Below are 20502 nucleotides of genomic sequence, written 5' to 3' on the forward strand. Positions count from 1 at the left end.
CTCCTCCACCCCTGTCCATGCTAGACAGCAGCCAGGAGAGATGCTCACTTTGTTTCCCTCAGGAGCTAACTGCCAAACACCTTTCACTAACTTAACAAGTGTTCACATAACAAGGATGCAGTATTCTAGGCATAAAGGACACTATGGTTACCAAAAAATAGGCATGGTTTTTGTCTCAGCAGCATATAATCTAGTCAAAAGAGAAAAGAATTAATCAAATTATATAAAATATGAAATTACAAATAGAAAGTACCACCAAGGAGAATTACACACTGTCATGAAAGTGTACATATAAGAGGGAAGTGAACCAGTGAGGAAAGTCAAACATAAACTGGGGCAGATATCATCAGACAAAACAGAGATCAGTGAACAGCATGTGCCAAAGCCCTGAAAGAAACTGAGAGAAGGCCAAGTACAGTAGTAAAGAGTGCAAAGGAAACCAGGCAAAGAACCAGGGACCCAGGCCTAAGTCAGTCAGTACACAGGATTTCTCTACATCACAGTCAAGGTTCAGAAGTGGGCATGTGACCCAAATCAGTTCGATTAGAATGAAATACAAGTTTTACATGGTCAACCAGGAGAAGAGACAGAGTGTAGTGAGGGTCTGAGGCTTGAACAGCTATAGCCATATTGCTGACTGCAAGGGAAGACAATGTAGAAGGGTCCAGAAATAAGACCTAACAAAGAACAGGGTTCTGGATACCATCTGAGTGGTATACATGGATACCTCAAAATGGCCCTGGTTATGTTTTTCACTTTCATCAGCCATTAAATTCCCCTTTTACTTAAAACGAAACGAAACTTGCCAGAAACAAGAATACCAACAGCAGCAAGGCATGAGACAAGGTGGAAGAGGTCAGAGGGGGACCAGATAACATTCTGTTAGAGAAGGATCAATGGAGTGTCTAAGCCTTTCCTGCCTCCTGCTTTCCCTGCTAAGTTAGCAATCAGTAGGAATAATTTCTAGGTGTCTGGATTTTGTAACTGTTTCAGTAATGGCTTCCACATGAAATCCTGAAAGAGTACATTTGAAAGGAGAAGATCATGAATCCAGTTGTGCACAGGTTGAACCTGAGATGCCTCAGAGACATCTAAAAGGAGATGTAAAGAAACAATAGGTGGAAAAATTACTTTCACAATAAAGAGACGTCTGGCTTAGAGATAAAAAACTAAGCATTATCTATGTAAAGGCAGGAACTAAAGCCATAGATTTGAAGGAAGTGACTTAGTAAGAAAATGGAGAGTAAGAAGAGAGGCCTAAAACTAAACCCTTAAGAAATCTCAAATATTCAACAGTCAAATAAAGAAGGATGCAGCTGTAGAGGAGAAATAGATGAAGCAGACAAAAAGATAGGGGGGAAAAAATGAAAGAACACTGTTTACAAGCACCTTTAAAAAAAACAGTGGATATACTGAGACACTGTAATGTAATATGACTCAACGATATGGATTTAATTTTATCTCAGCCTCACTGAAAAATCACTTGAACATCCAAATGTACCAATAAATAATAATTTGATAATAGTAAGTCAAGTATTTTATTTATGCAGTCAATTCAGAAAAAAAAAAGATTTGAAAAAACAGACAAAAACAAGTGATTATAACATAGAATATGAATGGGGAATGCTACATTACTGGTACCCTTACCTGAACAGAAGGGACATCTGTAAAAGCTTTTATAAAATCATCCTCATCAACTGCTCCAGCACCTCCTTCCTTAGAAGCACCTGATAATTAAAAAGAAAAAAAAATTTTTTTTAAGTTTACTTTTAAGCATTTTAGCACCATGAATGCCATGAAAAAATTAACTTTTGATATGAAAAAGGCATAATTTTGAGACATTCCATTTTACAAGAAGACATTAAAAACTCTTCAACTTCTCAGAAAAGAGAAGGTACTTAGTAGTAGTTGATTAACTCTCTATAAGATACTAGACGAGGCTGGTAAAAGAATCCAAACTATACAAACCCTCTCACCCTTCATTCAACGAAACAGCAAGGACACAAGAAATACAGGTAAAAGGATAAACATTTAAAAAGAGGAACAGTTTAAGCGACAATGTCACTATTGATGGCAAATAAGTGAGATAAAGGATCCATGTGTGCTGCAGTGCTCAGGAAAGCAAATGTGAAAAAAATGAGGGTCTTCAAATTAACTTCAAACATATATAGAGATCTCTTACTGTATATACACAATCAAAAAGTAAACTCAGTAGGCAGTACTTACTTAAAAGCCACTAATTAACCTAAAAAGAAATGCAAAATGGTTGTCTGAGAAATAGCTGAGAAAAGAAGAGAAGCTAAAGGAAAAGAAATACCCACTAGACTGCAGAGTTCCAAAGAACAGCAAGAAGAGGTAAGAAAGCCTTCCTCAGCGATCAATACAAAGAAATAGAGGAAAACAATAGAATGGGAAAGACTAGAGATCTCTCCAAGAAAATCAGAGATACCAAGGGAACATTTCATGCAAAGATGGACACAATAAGGGACAGAAATGATATGGACCTAACAGAAGCAGAAGATATTAAGAAGAGATGGCAAGAATACACAGAAGAACTGTACAAAAAAGATCTTCATGACCCAGATAATCACGATGGTGTGATCACTGACCTAGAGCCAGACATTCTGCAGTGTGGAGTCAAGTGGGCCTTAAAAGCATCACAACGACCAAAGCTAGTGGATGTTATGGAATTATAGCTGAGCTATTTGAAATCCTAAAAGACGCTGCTGTTAAAGTGCTGTATTCAGTATGCCAGCAAATTTAGCAGCAGTGGCCACAGGACTGGAAAAGGTAAGTTTTCATGCCAATTCCAAAGAAGGGCAAGGCCAAAGAATGTTCAAACTACCGTTCAATTGCACTTGTTTCACATGCTAGCAAGGTAATGCTCAAAATCCTTCAAGCTAGGCTTCAACAGTATGTGAACCGAGAACTTCCAGATGTTCAAACTGGATTTAGAAAACGTAGGAGAACCAGAGTTCAAATAGCCAACATCTACTGGATCATAGAAACAGCAAGAGAATGCCAGAAAAACATCTACTTCTGCTTCCTTGACAATGCTAGATGGTGTGGATCACAACAAACTGTGAAAAATTCAAGAGATGGGAATACCAGACCACCTTACCCGCCTTCTGAGAAATCTGTATGTAGGTCAAGAAGCAACAATTAGTACTGGACATGGAAAAACAGACTGGTTCCAAATTGGGAAAGGAGTACATCAAGGCTGTATATTGTAACCCTGCTCATTTAACTTCTATGCAGAATACATCATGCAAAATGCCAGGCTGGATGATTCACAAGCTGGAATCAAGACTGCTGGGAGAAATATCAATAACCTCAGATATGAAGATGATACCACCTTAACAGCAGAAAGTGAAGAGGAACTAAAGAGCCTCTTGATGAAGGTGAAAGAGGAGAGTGAAAAAGCTGGCTTAAAAGTCAACATTCAAAAAATGAAGATTATGGCATCTAGTCCCATCACTTCATGGCAAATAGATGGGGAAACAATGGAAACAGTGAGAGACTTTATTTTCTTGGGCTCCAAAATCACTGCAGACAGTGATTGAAGCCATGAAATTATAAGATGTTTGCTCCTTGGAAGAAAACAAGGACAAACCTAGACAGTGTATTAAAAAGCAGACATTAGTTTGCAGACAAAGGTGCATATAGTCAAACCTATCATTTTTCCAGTAGTCATGTACAGATGTGAGAGTTGGACCATAAAGAAGGCTGAGCACTCAAGAATTGATGCTTTTGAACTGTGGTGTTGGAGAAGACTCTTGAGAATCACGTGGACTGCAAGGAGATCCAACCAGTCAATCCTAAAGGAAATCAACCCTGACTATTCATTGGAAGGACTGACACTGAAGCTAAAGCTCCGATAGTTTGGCCACCTGATGCGAACAGCCAACTTATCAGTAAAGACCCTGATGCTGGGAAAGACTGAAGGCAGGAGGAGAAGGGGACGACAGAGGACGAGATGGTTTGATGGCCTTACCAACTCAATGGGCATGAGTTTCAGCAAACTCCAGGAGATGGTGAAGGACAGAGAAGCCTGCTGTGCTGCAGCCGTGGGATTGCAAAGAGTCACAACTGAGCAACTGAGTAACAACCTTATCCAGTAGTTCCTAAACATTCAACACAGTTTTCATAACAACTTTCTTTCCACAATTATTAATATATTTTGTTCCTTTATATGTTAATACCATTTCTTGCAAAATACTTTGTTACAATATTAAGAGCAACTGAGCAACCATTAGGGAAGTCTGAGAACCAATATCTGACTCCTGTAAAGTATACATCCCAGCTGGTACAGGAGACCTGCACAGAAACACCACAGCACAGCCAGTTATCCTTAGTGTGCTCAAGAATGCAAAGCAGAAAGTTCTACTGACAAATGGAGATGCGAAGGGGGAGTGCAGTATGAAGAGTCATCACAGTGTATATGCAATTTACTCAAGTGTCATATGTACAACAGAATGCTAATGCCCATACATCAGCCCGCCAGCCACAACAAATGCCAAAGGCCTCAAGGGAATGCAGAGAATCTGACTAAACCCTGATAAGGCCAGTGCCAATGACTAAAGACATACATAGGAAAGTCTAAGTTTGAAAGTCACAATTTTTACTCCAATCATAATGTCTTGATTATGCAGTAAATTCTGTCTTATTATGAGTAGGGTCAAATAAGCTAGTGGACAATAGAGGGGGAGCAGAAATTAAATGGCTTTTAGAAGTCTGACACAAGAGGGACTTCCCTGGTGGTCCAGTGGCTAAGTCTCTGTGCTCCCAATGCAGGGGGCCCAGGTTCAATCCCTGGTCAGGGAACTAGATCCCACATGCTATAAGGAGAGTTCACATACTACAGCCAGAAGATCCCATGAGCCACATTTAAGACCCGGTGCAGCCAAACACGTAAATTTTAAAAAAGAAGTCCTGCAGAGATACAGAGACAAATCAGCCTTAGGACTATCTCAGATATGACAGTTAGGTCTCTAAACCTGGACACGAATATTGGTAAGAATTTACATAGTTTGAATAGCTGACCCTAATCTACCTTACTCTTACTTCTGAGAAGCACTGTGGTTAAGCAGAAGTGCTGCTAATAGTGCGAAGATAGAGGCCATGCTGAGCTCTGCATTCTAACCTTTCTTACACCTCACATGTCTTATAAGGAGACCTTTTTATAAACCTAGTTTGCCTAATCTTTTTCCTCACCTTCATTTTGAGTGTTTGGCCTACAAAGTATTATAGGAAGAGGATCTCTGCATAGGAAATAAACTGTTGAATCAATTGTTTCATTTCACATTCAACATTTCATCTTCTGATACAACTTTAAAAAGTTCACCTAAACATACCACAAAATCCCTTTAGCACCAGCAAGGAAATAACTACACAGAAGGAAGTAAAAAAGAGTAATGGGCTTTCATGTCAAATATTACTGCAAGAAAAGGAGAATGGGCATGCACACCAAGGAGACGTATTTAGATAAATTAAGTTTGAAAGCAGGAGCACAGGTAAAGGTTGGGCTGAAGGGACAAGCAAAGCTGGCTTCCAAATTGACTAAAGCTCTTTCAAACGTAACTGGGTTAACAATCACACCAGAGAACGTTAATGAGCTGAAACAGAAAAGAAGAGCTTTGCCCAGTTGTCTAGCGGTGGTGGTGGTGGTTTGGTTGCTAAGTCGTGTCTGACTCTTGTGATCCCATGGACTATAGCTCGCCAGGCTCCTCTGTCCATGGGATTCTCCAGGCAAGAATACTGGAGTGGGTTGCCATTTCCTTCTCCAGGGGATCTTCCCGACCTGGGAATCGAACCCAGGTCTCCTGCACTGTAGGCAGATTCTTTACCAACTGACCTACAAGGGAAGCCCGCACAGTTGTCTAACCACTTTAAAACAGAGGTCAGTAATTTTTTTTCTGTAAAGGACTAGAGAGTAAATATTTTAGACTCTGGGGGCCATGTGGTTTCTGTTGCAATTTCTCAACTATAATTGCCATTATAGCCTAAAAGCAGCCACAGACAATATGTAAAGAGTGAACAAGGCTGTATTCCAATAAAGCTCTACTTGCAGACTACTGCAATTTGAATTTGATACAGTTTTCACATGTCATACAATATTATTCTTCTTTTGAATATTATTAGTCATTTAAAGATGTAGAAAACATTCTTAGCTCATAGGTGAAATAAAGACAGACAGCTGGCTGGACTTGGCCTGTGTACTACAGTCTGCTGACCCCTGCTCCAGAATCTACTCTAAGCTGGTAATCACTTGCACTGGGAGGCACAGGGAGGGGAAGGGCGATTAGGGGTACCGTCAGGAGACAGCATGGCTTCTCGTGTGCCAGACTGGCTAGAGCAGGCACTCTCAGAAATCCCCAAATACTACTTCTAGAGGTTCAAGTATAAAGAGAAAACTTCATGCTTGCCAGTCCTTAACTACTAAGGATACAAAGGTGAATTAAGCCAAGGGTAAAGTAGCATGTTTTAGATACAGGAGCAAGGCGAGCAAAGTCTCAGAGGTGGAAAGAGGCAGGTTCCTCCCACGCTACAATGAAGCGACTAGCACTGAAGAGAAAGATAAATGCAGGAAAAACAACATGGAAGGAAGTATGGCATGAACCTTGATAAAATTCATAAAACATCCATCATTTTTCAAGAGAATTACGCTAATGAAACAACCATTGATGCTTTTGAAGAGTGCTATGAAAAGACAGAAGAGCTTTCTGGATCCTCAACTTTCTAAGGGAAGTAGGCTGAAAAAGATACTCAGCTGAAAACATAAGACACTTCTAGGCAAAAGAAGAAAAGATTTTGGGGGGCAGAGCCGAGGGTCCAGGGCGCAACCAACAACAGAGGAAAACAATGGTTCAGAGAAGCATACCCAAAGAGAGAATGAAACCTTCTTGACGGAACATTCACGATGCCTGAGGTAAGGGAACCTGACCGCAGATTCCTGCAGGACTTCAAAATGCTACAGATCAGTGACTGTTAGGACGTTCCTGTTCCTCCCCTTTTTAAATGAGAGTGTCTATTACGGTTTTTCCATGCCGGTACCACCGTCACATGTTGACTACGTGGGGTGTAAGTAGATGTCTCTTTAGTTCAGAGGCCTTAGGATGGACAGAAGCCACCCAGAGGCTCACATGCACCTGGACCTGAGGCAGATCACAAGATGATGGACTTTAAGCCAATGGTATAATTAGGATGAGACTTCTGGGAAATGTCCACGAGTACCGTTTTGTATGTGGGAGACATGTGAATTACTGTGGTTAGAGGGCAAGCTGCAGCAGACTGCACAGAGAGCTATAAAAGCTGCTTTCATTGCTGACAGTTGCTCATTTTATAATACAATTTTGCAGCTTTCCCTATTGAAAAGTGAACTTCCCAGGAAAGAGGTGGAGAGGAGTAACTGAGAATTCTAGTTGAGACAAGACCTAGGGTAGGCTGAAGGGGTCCCTATCTGGTGATTCTCTAGTGTGTAGCATAAATAAATTTCCTCTGAGGAAAGCTTCTAGAACCTTCAATTTGGACCTGAAGGACCAATTCAATTGAAGGACCAAGTTCAAGCAATGAACTGACAATCAAAGTTCAAATATGTTGAATCCTTGAACAAAACAGAATTGAACTGCAAGGGTCCACTTACATATAGTTTTTTAGAATTTAGTTTTTTAAAAATACTGAGGTCTACACTTTGTTTTATTTACTTATTTTTTTGTCTGCATGGCATGCAGGATCTTAGTTTCCCAACCAGGGACTGAACTTGGACCCATGGCAGTGAAAGCATAAAGTCCTAACCACTGAACCACAAAGGAATTACTCTAGGATTTTTTAAGATAAATAATGCAGTACTACATAATGCATGGTTTGCTGAATCCATGGGTGCAGAATTGCAAATAGGGAGGACTGACTAGGGGACCTGAGTATCCGATGACGTGGGTATTTGTGGTGGGTCCTGGAACCAACGCTCATAGATACTGGGGGATGACTGTACACAAGAGGGCAAACCATTGTGAACTAAGTCATAGGGAACAGAGAACAGAATTTTAGAAGTGTAGATATGAGAACTGCCTAGTTACAGCCTGCTAAGTCGCTTCAGTCGTGTCCGACTCTGTGCGACCCCATAGACGGCAGCCCACCAGGCTCCCCCGTCCCTGGGATTCTCCAGGCAAGAACACTGGAGTGGGTTGCCATTTCCTTCTCCAAGTTACAGACTACAGAATATTAGTAGATGAGGGTATAATGCTTAAAGAAATAATATGGATAGAATCACAAAGATGCCAATCAACAAAAGATAACAGGAATAAACAGATAATTTGGGGGGGAGGAGAATGCAGTATTACAACTATTTAAATTAAAACAAAACAAAACCAACTTTGACCGAAAGATTAAACAAAAGAAATATTTAGAGAACTAGAAGATACACCTGAATAAACTACTCAGAATGTGGCCAAAAGAAACAGGGAAACGCAAGTATATGAAAAGACGCGGAGGACAGCACGAGAAGTTCTAATCTCTATCTAATCGGAGTGCCTCAGAGAGAGAGAATGGAAATGTTCACAAAAAGATAATGGCTGTGAACTTTCAAGATTCATGAAAACCAGCAATCTATAGAGTCAGGATGCACATCATAACCCAAACAAGACAATGAAAAAGAAACCCACGCCTAGAACTCTGTGGTGTAACTGCAGAACACCAAAGAGTCAGTCACCAGAGAAAGAAGAGATCACCTAGAACAGAACAGACTTCTCCAAAGCAACAGTGGGAGCCAGAGAGTACGTTAATATCCTCAAAGTTTTAAAAGAACTGTAAATCTAATTGTGCACTTAGGAAGATTAATCTTTAAATAAGAACACAAGTGTAAAAAGTCAATGCACTGAAAATGAAGAAAACAAAACATTACCTAAGGATGGTCTGCTTATCTAAATAAGAGGTTGGCTTTTTTTTCTGAAAAGGGCCAGATAAAAAATATTTTAGGCCTCACGGAGTGTGGTGCAATTACTCAACTCTTCACAAATGAATGAGTGTGGCTACATTTCAATAAACCTTTATTTCTTAAATCAGATAGCAAGGACATATTTGGCTGTTGGCTATAATTTACCAAACTTTGGGGTAGATAAAAAGCTCAAAACAATATATAGTAAAATCATCTAAAAATTAAACTTTATCTAGGTGTCTAGTTGTAAAATCAAAATATAATTAATTTAATTTCCATGCTTCAGGCAACAAAGTTAGAAATTTTAAATTAAAAAATACTATACTGAGGAACCTTGAGGGCAATTACTCTGAGTGACAAATACAGTATGATCTTGCCATTTGTGAACTAAAAAAAAAGCACAGATACAGAGACCAGATTGGTGGTTTCTAGAGGCAAGGGGTAGATGAAATAGGCGAAGGGAGTAAAAAGATACAAACTTCCAATTATAAAATAAATTAAGTCATGGAATGCAAAGTACAGTATGCTGACTACAGTTAATATTATATTGCATATTTGAAAGTTGTGGGACTTCCCTGGTAGTCTAATGGCTAAGACTCTGAGCTCCCAATGCATGGGGCCCAGGTTCGATCCCTGGTCAGGGAACTAGACCCCACACGCTGCAAGTAAGCACAGCAAAATAAATAAATAAAACTAAGTTAAAAAAAAAAGTTGCTGAGAGAGTAAATATCAAAAGTTCTTATCACAAGAAAAAAAACGTTCTGCAATTATGTATGGTAAAAGATGTTAACTCGACTTATTATGCTGCTCATTTTGCAATATATACAAATCTTGAATTATTATGTGGTAGAACTAAAACTAATCTTATATGTCAAATACACTTCTATTTAAAAGAAAAGAAAATGCATCGACTCTGCTGATGAATCTGGGGAGGACTTAACATCTTTGTAATACTGTTTTCCTATCCAGGAATGTAGTAGCATGTCCATTTACTCACGCCTTTAAAATTTTTTTTCAATAAAGTTTTATAACTTAACAAAATATTATGTTTTTCTATAAAAGAGAAACGTTTTCAGGTACTAGAAATAAACCAAACCAAACAAAAAAAAAAAAAAAGAAAAATTGTGAGGGGAAGAACGATTAAATTTTAATGAGACATTAAAGAACCCTAAAATTAGTGGATAGATACTCTGTGTTCATGGACAGGAAATCTCAGTATCATAAAGATGTCCAGTCCTCCCAAACTACTGCCATAATCAAGCCTCAAACAGGACTTTTTGTGGAAACTGTCAAGCTGATTCTAAAATCTATTTGGAAGACCAATGGGCCAAGAACTGTTGAAACAATCCTTATAAGTAAAAGGTAGAAGTACTTGCCCAACCAGAAATCAAGACTTACAAAACTAAGATGAAGATGACAATTAGGTTTTAGTGCAGGGATAGACACAATACAAACCTCAAAAATAGATTCACAAATGTATAAAAAAAATTGAAAGATGACAAAGAAATGATTCAGATTAACAGGGAAAGTAATTCAATAATGATGTCCTAAAATTCAACAAAAGACTGAGATAACAGATTATCCATTTCAAAAAAGTTATTTCCTCTTGAAAGGAAATTTTAAAACTTTTTTAAAAAGCAATCTTAAAACTTAACAGTAGACATTCTGATTCGCAGGGTAAAATGGTAGTCATCCAATTTCAAATCAAATGTTCTACGAAATACTCCAAAACGCAGAGAAAGACCAAAAAGGAAAACAAAACTGCCCAGAGCACATAACTTGTTATACACGTTCTCACTTCAAACTTCAATTGTCCCATTATAAATAAATGGGGAATATAAACATCCTAAAACCAGCAATGTCAACTACAGAGCCCTTGCTGGAGAGAAAATATGAGGAATTTGTATGGAAGAGGAGGATCCCGGCGGAGGAGCACGCAGGTATCAAGTACGGTTCCTTGCAGAACCAGGGATAAGTAGCATCTAGATGAGGTGGGTATCCCTTCAAAGCCTGGTGGATAAAGGAAGAGAAGATAAGGGTTCTCCTGAAACAAGAAGGTGTCATAGAATCAGAAGTATAATAGAAAACCCCCTTGTATTTATTAGAAAAGAGGTTGCATTTCACGATACCAACAGAAGAGGGCATTCCTGAACTAAGAAACAGTATATTTTTCTTTCAGGCCCCACAGAATCACTTGTTCTTTGAAAATATTCTTAGGATATTTGAGAAAATTTGAGTATACAATGGAAGTGCTTAAAAGGAGGTGTATAATTTAAAAGAATAAATTTACAGAAAATAAAAGGGCTTAAAGGAACAAGTTAAATATCACCACAGAGAAATCAAGACAAATCCACAATATGGGAAAATCTTAAAAGACAACTGGCTTAGACTCTTTTTTAAAAAAGCCAATGTTGTGGTATAAAAATTGGTAAGGGAATTGTTTTATACAAATTACTATGAACTATTCCAGCATATGATAATGGTATTATGGTTATAAGGAAGACATTTTTAAGAATTAGAAGATTCATATTAAATACTTATGGCTGTAATGTTCTGATGTTGACAATTTACTTTCCAACTGTTAAGTTTTGAAAAAAGTATTTATGGGAATATATCTATATGGAGATGATTAAAACAAATATGGCAAAATGCTAATTGTTAAATCTGGGTGATGATTATTTGTGGTATGCCAACTTTGCTATATGCTAAAAATTTTTCATAATAAAAGCTACATTAAAAAAAAAAACTACATAAATTCTAGCTCACTAAAAGCTACAGTAAGTATGGATTAACATCAGGGAAAAAGGAAAGAAACAACAGGAATCAAAATCCACAGTTAGCAGTTATCGCAAGTCAATGGAGTAAAGAATGTTTCATCTAATTGTAAAGACAATAACTTGTCCATGCTTGAGGAGAAAATTAAAATGAATATACTGTCACCTTATACAAAAGAATTTCAGATATACTGAATGAACTAAACATAAAATAATTTTATGTTTTAGAATAAATTAGACTATTTGTATAAACTTTTGGGACTGCTCAAAATCGTCCTTATACAAGATAGGAAATTTGGAAGTAAAAAAAAGGACAGATATTTTACCTACCAAAACAAAATTTTAAAATTTTGATATAAAAATGCCACAGACAAAAGAGAGACTGAGGAAATATTTGTGACTTATAATAAGAGCATAAAAGGCCTAATATTTTTAAAATTGTAACAAACTGTTGAGAAGATAAAACATTCCAATTTTTAAAAATGGGAAAATAATAAATTATAACTCGTACAAGAGAATATGCTAATTCCCATTAATAAATTCAAATATTCCAAATTTAACTGGAATATAAACTCTAGGAGGACAGGTCTTGGTTCCGTTCCCTGATATTTCCTAGAGATTAAAAAAGTAGCAGCACACTGAAAAAGCTTTCAGTAAATATTTGCTCACTGCTGCCTGGCTGGACAGGTGGATGCAAATTAAAAGAAAGCGGTACCAAATGACATTCACCAAATGTCATTCACCAAAATGACAATTAATGAAGCTGTTCTATTCAATGCTGGAGAAGGTAAAATAATGTCTTTATTAAAATGAAACACAAGCAACCTTATTTAAAGGAGTCTATTCTACAGATTTCCTTCTAGAGAAGGAAATGGTAACCTAGAGTATTCTCTTCAGAAGAGACTGGCAGGCTACAGTCCATGGGGTCGCAAAAGGGTTGGACATGACTTAGCCACTAAACAACAACAAATAGAACAATTCTACAGATTAGAAGCACCAGAAGGTCCAAATATATAAGCACATGGAGACCTGCATTCTTAGTAATGGCATTAAGTTGTGAACAACCTGAATGACAGTGACACTGAAATGGTTTATTAAATCATGGTACATCAATAATGTGGAATACTCTACATTATTTAAAAAAATGTGATAGCTCCCATTCTTGATGTTAAAAAAACAAAAATATGTTTTGGGGTGGGGGAAGCAAGTTGCAAAGTGTTTATGAGCACATTTAATGTGAGCAAAATCTAATCTGAATACCTACACAAATAAACATGGAATAAGATATGGAACGAATATCATAGATAATACTGGCTACTTAGGGCAAAGAGATTAGAGACAAGATATTATGAACTTTTTTTCTAAACATTTTTCTAATGTTAGACTTGTTAACAGTCAGTATATCTTTCATGGGCATCCCAGGTGGCTCAGCAATAAAGAATCTGCCTTTAATGCAGGAGATGCAGGTTCAATCCCTGGGTCGGGAAGGTCCCCTAGAGAAGGAAATGCAACCTACTCCAGTACTCTTGCCTGGGAAACTCCATAGACAGAAGAGCCTAGCAGGCTACCTTCCAGGGGGTGGCAAAGAGTCGGACATGACCTGGCAACCAAACAACAACAACATGCCTTTTACGTAAAAAAAAAAAAAAAAAAAAAAAAATCAAGCTATGCATTGCATTACTAAGAAACACAAAAACTGATTCTAAAAAGGGAAAATGTCTGTGTATAAAATAGATAATTACTAAGAACCTACTGTAGAGCACAGGGAATTACTCAATATTCTGTGGTGACCTAAATGGGAAGAAAACCCAAAAGAGAGGAGATACACATATACATATGGCTGAGTCACTCTGCTGTAAGTAGAAACCAATACAACATTGTAAAGCAACCATACTCCAGTAAAAATTAATTCTAAAAAAAGAAATTTAAAATTTTAATTAAAAAATTAAATGTACAACATGGTCATCATAGAAATAATGTTTATCAATTCAATAATATAATGTGATAAATATAAGCTTGGAATTATAACCTATCAATATTAAAAATTTCTACTTTATATGGACCAAGTATAACAAGTCTAACTAATGGAAAAAGTCCCTCCCATGTGTGACCTATGTTAGTGACATTTTACTTTTTTCCGAGACAAACTTTGAAGTCAATTTGCCTACCTATATATGACACTATAGTTTTCTAACACTTAAATCTCAAGTCAAGAAGTATAGGCAAATGAAGCATGGAAAGGCCAAAACCCTAACAAGCACTAACACTAGTTGGTGGGACAATGAGCATGGACAGATATTGTCATTTCTTTTCCACTTGCTTTTCCCTTGAGCATTCTGATGGTCTGCTCAGTGGCTAATGTGAAGCCCTACACATAGCAGGCTCTACGCAAAGATGCAGACAAGAACAATAACTTATCTCTGAAGAGAGTGGGTTTTCAATATGCCTACTAATTTCAATCAAAATAGTCTGGTTGTTTATACTACTTCCTCCCTTCTCTTAAATATTCTGAAAGCTTCATAAAATAAACTTTGCACAATGAAATTTGTTTCAAGTTTTGCACAACAGGTTAAGACGAAACTGAGGTAAAAGAAAATAACTGGAGCAAAACACATATATTTTTAGACATACCAGCTAATTAGGCAGCTTACCGATTTATATTTAACTACTTACCAGTTAATTATTCAAATCATATTTATCTTAAAACCAAAGTTAAGAGAGATAGCACCAGGGCTTCTTATGAATAAATGAGAGGGGATTCACAGTAATTTAAGACAGAACCAATCCCTAAATTCCAAATGTAATAGTGTTTTGCTACATAGGATAAAAATAAGAAATATGTATCTCATGTAGTATGAGGGAGGAGATGATCCAGAGATGATCCAAAAAGCCCTTGACAGTGGGCCAAACACTCGGCTCTTGTCTTGTCTCTGCTAGTAACTACCTGGTCTTGGATATATCATTTACTTATGAGTCTCTTCATCTGAACTGGGGTTGTACCACCTTTTAAGATAACTTTAGGGTTAAAATCTTCTGGGTAGTCTCATTCCTAGTCATTAGGGGGAAGAAAAGAAGAAGAAAGCAAGCAAAACAAAATACACAAACAGGAAAGTTACTTGGTTTTATATAATTTCAAAAACAAGAAACTAAGGTTTACAAATTAAAAATTCAGATTTCAAGATTAAACAAATTCTATGAGATTTGTTTTATTAATTATATACCAATTTTCATAATCTTGATTTTGTTTAAAAGGGAAAACAACTTTGCTGTTTGCATGACAGGAATAAATGGGAATGATTAGCATAATCTGTGGAAAATAGATATTTGGACATAAATAATAAAACAGGTAAGACAAGCAAGACAGGTGACAAATCACTAGCCTCAAAATCTGGTATGAATTATAAACAAAATCACTAACCTCAAATTCTGGTATGAATTATAAATAAGAACAATTATATCATCATCTAACTCAATTTTTATTTTTAAAAAGGAATAGCAGCCAAAATAATTGGTACAGGAATAGGGACATTATAACTCAGAAGATAAGCTTTAAAAAGGCAATTGTAAAGAGGAAAACACTAAAAAAAGCATTTCCATTTATAATGAAAAATTACTAGTTTGCTTATTTCCAAATATTCTACTTTGTTGGGAATCACACTAGTTGAGGCTTAAAATGACTGATTTGTGGATGTTGAAAATAGTGATGATTCCTATAGATTTTAATCTCAGAACTTTGGGATCTAAAGTTTAGTGAGTTTAGTACTGGTGGCAATATAACAAAATGCTTTTTGTGCTTCACCTACTTATTAAAAGCATGACCAGTTCAAGTTGCTTAAATTTACCAAATTATAGTTTGCTTATCAGTAAAACTGAGATAATAAAGTAGCTAAATCAGAGTTTTAATAAAACTTGAGTTTTATTAAATTCAAGGTTTAAATGAAAACATACATAAAAACAGCCCCTAGGTTTTTTTTGAAAAAAATTATTGACTGAAATACTATAAAAATGTAAATATCTGAAATAATCAAGTACATTCACCAACTGTATTGAAGCCATTAAGCCAAAAGAAGGGAAAATGTGTTTATCTAAATTCCTACTATGAAATCACAAATGTTATTCAGAAGAATGGACTATTAAAGGGAATTCAATTTATCTTTATTCTGATTTTCAAAGCATAAAGATACTTTTGATATCCACATAATATGGATTTTCATAGCAATGGTATATTGATATGGAGCAACCCATAATCTTTTTAAAAAATTCTCCTTGGTTTAGAGAACCAAGTATGAGAACATGTTGGCACATAAAGCCAAAGAACAAAACAAAACTAACACTAAAGATTAAACACAGGTCCTACTGACTTTAATTAACTGGATAGGATATTTTGCTAAAAATAGCATAAACCTCTTTAATCTCGACATATATCTCTGGTAGAAGTAAATTAAACTCCAAAACTTCAAAGCAGATTCAGTCAGGGTTCTAAAGAAGCTCACTTTATTTTTATTTTGGGAATCTTACCTGAAAAGAAATTTGTTAAACACAGTGAACTGTGATTGGCTTTTACCACTATTATATACCTCTACCTACTGTACCCTTTCAATTAGGAACTAATCATGCCTATTTATTAAATACCACGGAGTAGAAAACAAAATGCTTGGACTGAATCACCATTATTCCATATAAAGTTATGAGAAATAATATGTACAGTCAGGAAAATGCAATAGTTATAACAGAGGCAGGACAACCCTCAAGTATTTGAAAGTATAGTGTTAACAAATAATCCACCTTCTCTGCGTAAGTTACAAGGAGCAGATTTTTAAGCAATATAAAACAAGAATTTAAATTATCCAGATTTGAAATGGCTTCTAACTTTTATGAAGGATACTATGCCAAACTGAAAGAGCATAAGCAATCAATGCACCTTTTGATTCAGTAGTTTCAAAATTTATTCCAAGAAATGGCAGGAGATGTGCTGAAATATATACATGAGACTGATGGCATATGACAGCAGAAAACATGAAAGCAAGCCTAGATATTATTTAGCCATGAGTAGTTTTAAATTAGTAATTTAAGACAATGAGAAAATGGTCAGGGTTAAGTATTAATATAAAGAAAAAACGTATACAAAACTATGTAATGAAGGATGCCAATCCTGCCCTCCTAAGAAAATATCTGTATGTGTAAAAATAATGGGAAAAGTAACTATAAAAATAACTAGAACAAAGTACAGTTGATTTTGTCTTGTGTAGTGGTACTGCAGATGGTTTTTGTTCCAAATTTAATCCCTGAATATATGCTGAATAATCAACCACGTATCAGGAATACTGTGAAAGGGACTGCTATACCTAAATAGTAAATTTAACTATATGACTCCCAAAGTCCCTTCTAACTCAAAGATTCTACAACTCTTAAGAAAACTATCTGCAACTCATTTAAAAATCAGTAAGCCTCTGCCAAGAACAAAAAAGTTGAAAGTCATATTTTCAAAGAAGGACTGACAGCCAAGAATAGCATTAATTTCTGAAGCAATATCAGTATCTTCTGGCTAAGAGTTTTTTTCTTAGATAGAAAAATGGGCAGGGAACCTAAATGAGCTATGGCAAACAAAAGAAACAAACAAGCAAAAAACCGCAGAATGAATATGCTATTGCCAAAATAATGAGGAGGAGGAAGAGAGGAATGAAGGAAAAACGAAGGTATATCCTTGTTTTTATCAAAAGGGCTACCACCAAAACAGACAGCATCCTCTGTATGAGTGATTAATGATGACAATCCTGAAAGCTACCTACACTCCTCTATCTGGTAGGATTACAAATCAGAGAAGGGAGTATGGTGTTAAGAAAGTCTCTGCTTCTTTAAAAAGAAATCTGATTTTATAAATTTGATTAACATCAGAATTAAGTGACTTTTAGTAGGTAAACTACAATCTCAACTTTCATCAAAGAAAAGAAAACATGAAAATCACAGCTAATTATAAACCACTGGCTCAGAGTCACAAAAATGGTAAATATGTTCACAATGCATTTTAAAGATTAATCCATTTTAAGTCAAGACAATTTCATAAAATAATTATCATAATATCACAGATTGGAAACTTATAAGTCAAAATAAAGAAAACATATTCCCCGTGTAATTAGTGAAGGTAGCCATTTGTTACAAAAGTAAGCCACCGAGAATGTCATTAACTTTATACCAGAGATAAGAATCCATACTAGACATCATGTAATAGGATATAACAACTACAGAATGAGAATATACTCCTAAAATTGCAAAACAAAAAGAAAATGATTAAATACTAAAGTATAAATTACTCAAAATATGGAGAAATTATTTATATGCATGCAAATATACATGTATATACCATACCATACCATCTTTCTTGCTAATATTAAGGATATTTAAAAGATGAAATATTTATAATAGTTTTACTATGTTTAGAATATCCTATGACGTAGAAAATAACATTTGGTTGTATAGAAAGATCAAGAAAACACAACTTATAGAACCTGGTCAAAACACAGTTTATTTTTCTTTCCTTTTTGTTTTTAATAAAAGAACTGTAGACAAAAAGAGGAAAAACAAAATCCTGAAGACTATGATTTTCCCACTAGCTATCATAAACAAGGAAAAATCTATTTTTCTAAATTATAACACATAAATTAATTAATTAAAAAAAGAGAAAGAAACTACTGTCTTTTTAGCATTAAATATTTATCGTTTTTCTTATAGAATTCATTTTACTGTAAAAACCTGGCAAAACTAGCACCTTAAAAATACAGCTTTCTAATTAGTGGATGAAAAAAATACTCATAAAAAATTCAAAGATAAAAAATATGCTAAAAAGTTTATTATGATCAAAGAATATACTATGTATTGTATAACTGCCATAAAACCTGGTTTTTCCTATTTATTATTATTTAATCCAAAAAACATTTTTGAGCTAATTTTACTTGACCACCACCCATTTCCTATTGTGACAAATTATTCAATACCCAGGATCTTTAACCATTTCTCCAATGTTAGAGTATTTTAGACTTCTGCCCTAGATAAATGTATATGAACGTTATATGAATCAGTACTTCCTTAACAACTAAAGCACCTGAAAATAGCCAAATTCTGAAAAACCTTTCTCCTTGAAAACAAAAAGACCCAAACCCCTAACACGCCCTTAAATCTCTTTTTATGGCATCTGAAAAATAAATAATCTCAAGAAAACACAAATTCACATATGTTCTGACAGGAAATATCAATATACGATATTTTAAATGTTTTCGGAAAGGCACCACATTCTTCTGAGTGCTGCAACAGATTCTCTGGCTCTGCAATCCTGCTGCAGTCATGAATAAACATATTCCTCTGTAGTTCTAAGTATGTGTGGCCATATCAAGGGCATGAGGCAAGCACATCAGATTTGAAATGGATTTACGTTACCTCCAACCTTAGGGCCACCTGCTGAACCAGGCTTCCTTGCACTGTTGACAGGATTTCCGGATGTTTTAGGTGCAGGAACCTTGAAGGCCGAAGCAGCTGATGATGGCCTATTTCCATCCACTGATTCTTCATCATCAAAGCTTTTATCTGCACAAAGTGTCAGAAAAATGTATTTTAAGAGAACCAAGCTTTGCTCAATTTTCCATAAAACTCAAAAATCAAAAAAGGTATGTATAAAGTCACTACTTTCTAAGATAGATAATACAAAATAAAGCTCCTCTGAATAAGCATTTATATACTAACACTATATAAAATAACCCAGTGTAATTTAAAATCAGTTTACAATATTATCTTAGTTCTTACCTAGCTATATTAAATCAAAACATATCAAAACATAAAACCAAACACATTAACGCTGAGTAGTAAGAAGCATTTTTCATTTCTCTGCTACTCATACAAGCATTTTCTGCCAGCTCCTCCCATAGTGCATCTTCCAGCACACCCTGCCTTATTTCTTATACCCAGATTCTGCAACTTACAATCACAGATCCGTTTGCAAATCAGTCGCCTCATTCCTCTGAAAGCTCTTAATTTCCCTCACCCTAGGATGCTCTGGATAGTTCACATGGCCAAATACAATAGATTTGATACTAATCAAAGATTCTATCAAAAACAGACAGCAACAACCACAGAACCACCACTGAGGTTTGTGCCGGCATTTTTCTTTCTCTTCCCTGCCCTAGGTGCTGTAACAGCCAATCAGCTACAAGGTGACATCATCTTATGGCAGCTACTGCCAGATGAAAGGTAAAAATTCTCCATGTATTTAAAAAAATTCTCCATGGAGCTGCAATCCTTAAGTCTATAACAAAAATTTCAAGCGTGTTCAAAATTAAAGGTTTATAAACCTAAATATGTTTCCTTCTCTTTAATTCACATGAAAATTTATACAAAGAAAAAAATAACCTTTTCTGCAATGTTTGTTCTGCTGGAGTGCTTCTTATTGCATCAGTAAAACACGGAGTATCACAGCGCTCGTTACTGTGCATAATTAACTCTGTAATCTTACAATTTGCTGTTTTTTTAGGCCACAGAAACCAAACTGAACAATGTGTTCTCATCAAAGATTCAAAAATATTCTACAAAGCTCCTTTTGGACTATTTATGAATAACTACACTAGTATAACCTCCTCGTATAAAATGAACCCTCCCACCCCCAACCCATCCTCCAAATCACAAGACGCATGCATTTTACTCGTCTGAGAAGATGGTTTTCTCTAGGACCCTGCACAAACCAACCACGACAAACAAGATGGGTGAGGCAGAGAAGCAGCTTTACCAGAGGCTTCAGATCAATATGCCAGA

At 35.9% G+C, this 20502-nt stretch overlaps 1 protein-coding gene across 42 annotated transcripts in view; it reads right to left on the minus strand.

Moving 5' to 3' along the window:
* Positions 1-20502, minus strand: part of CLASP2 (cytoplasmic linker associated protein 2) — a 174794-nt gene that overhangs the window by 99575 nt on the left and 54717 nt on the right. For 32 of the 42 annotated variants that reach the window (XM_070777343.1, XM_070777329.1, XM_070777327.1 and 29 more), the window contains 2 exons: positions 19138-19284; positions 1648-1727 (listed from right to left, as the gene is read on the minus strand). In XM_070777343.1, coding sequence (XP_070633444.1) covers positions 1648-1727; positions 19138-19284 — 227 coding nt within the window. Of the gene's footprint in view, positions 1-1647; positions 1728-19137; positions 19285-19676; positions 19976-20502 lie in introns of those variants that run through there. The other 10 variants (XM_070777364.1, XM_070777362.1, XM_070777369.1 and 7 more) reach the window with 7 other exon arrangements.

The sequence above is a fragment of the Bos indicus genome, chromosome 22, assembly GCF_029378745.1.
Source record: "Bos indicus isolate NIAB-ARS_2022 breed Sahiwal x Tharparkar chromosome 22, NIAB-ARS_B.indTharparkar_mat_pri_1.0, whole genome shotgun sequence".
Classification (NCBI taxonomy): Eukaryota; Metazoa; Chordata; class Mammalia; order Artiodactyla; family Bovidae; genus Bos; species Bos indicus.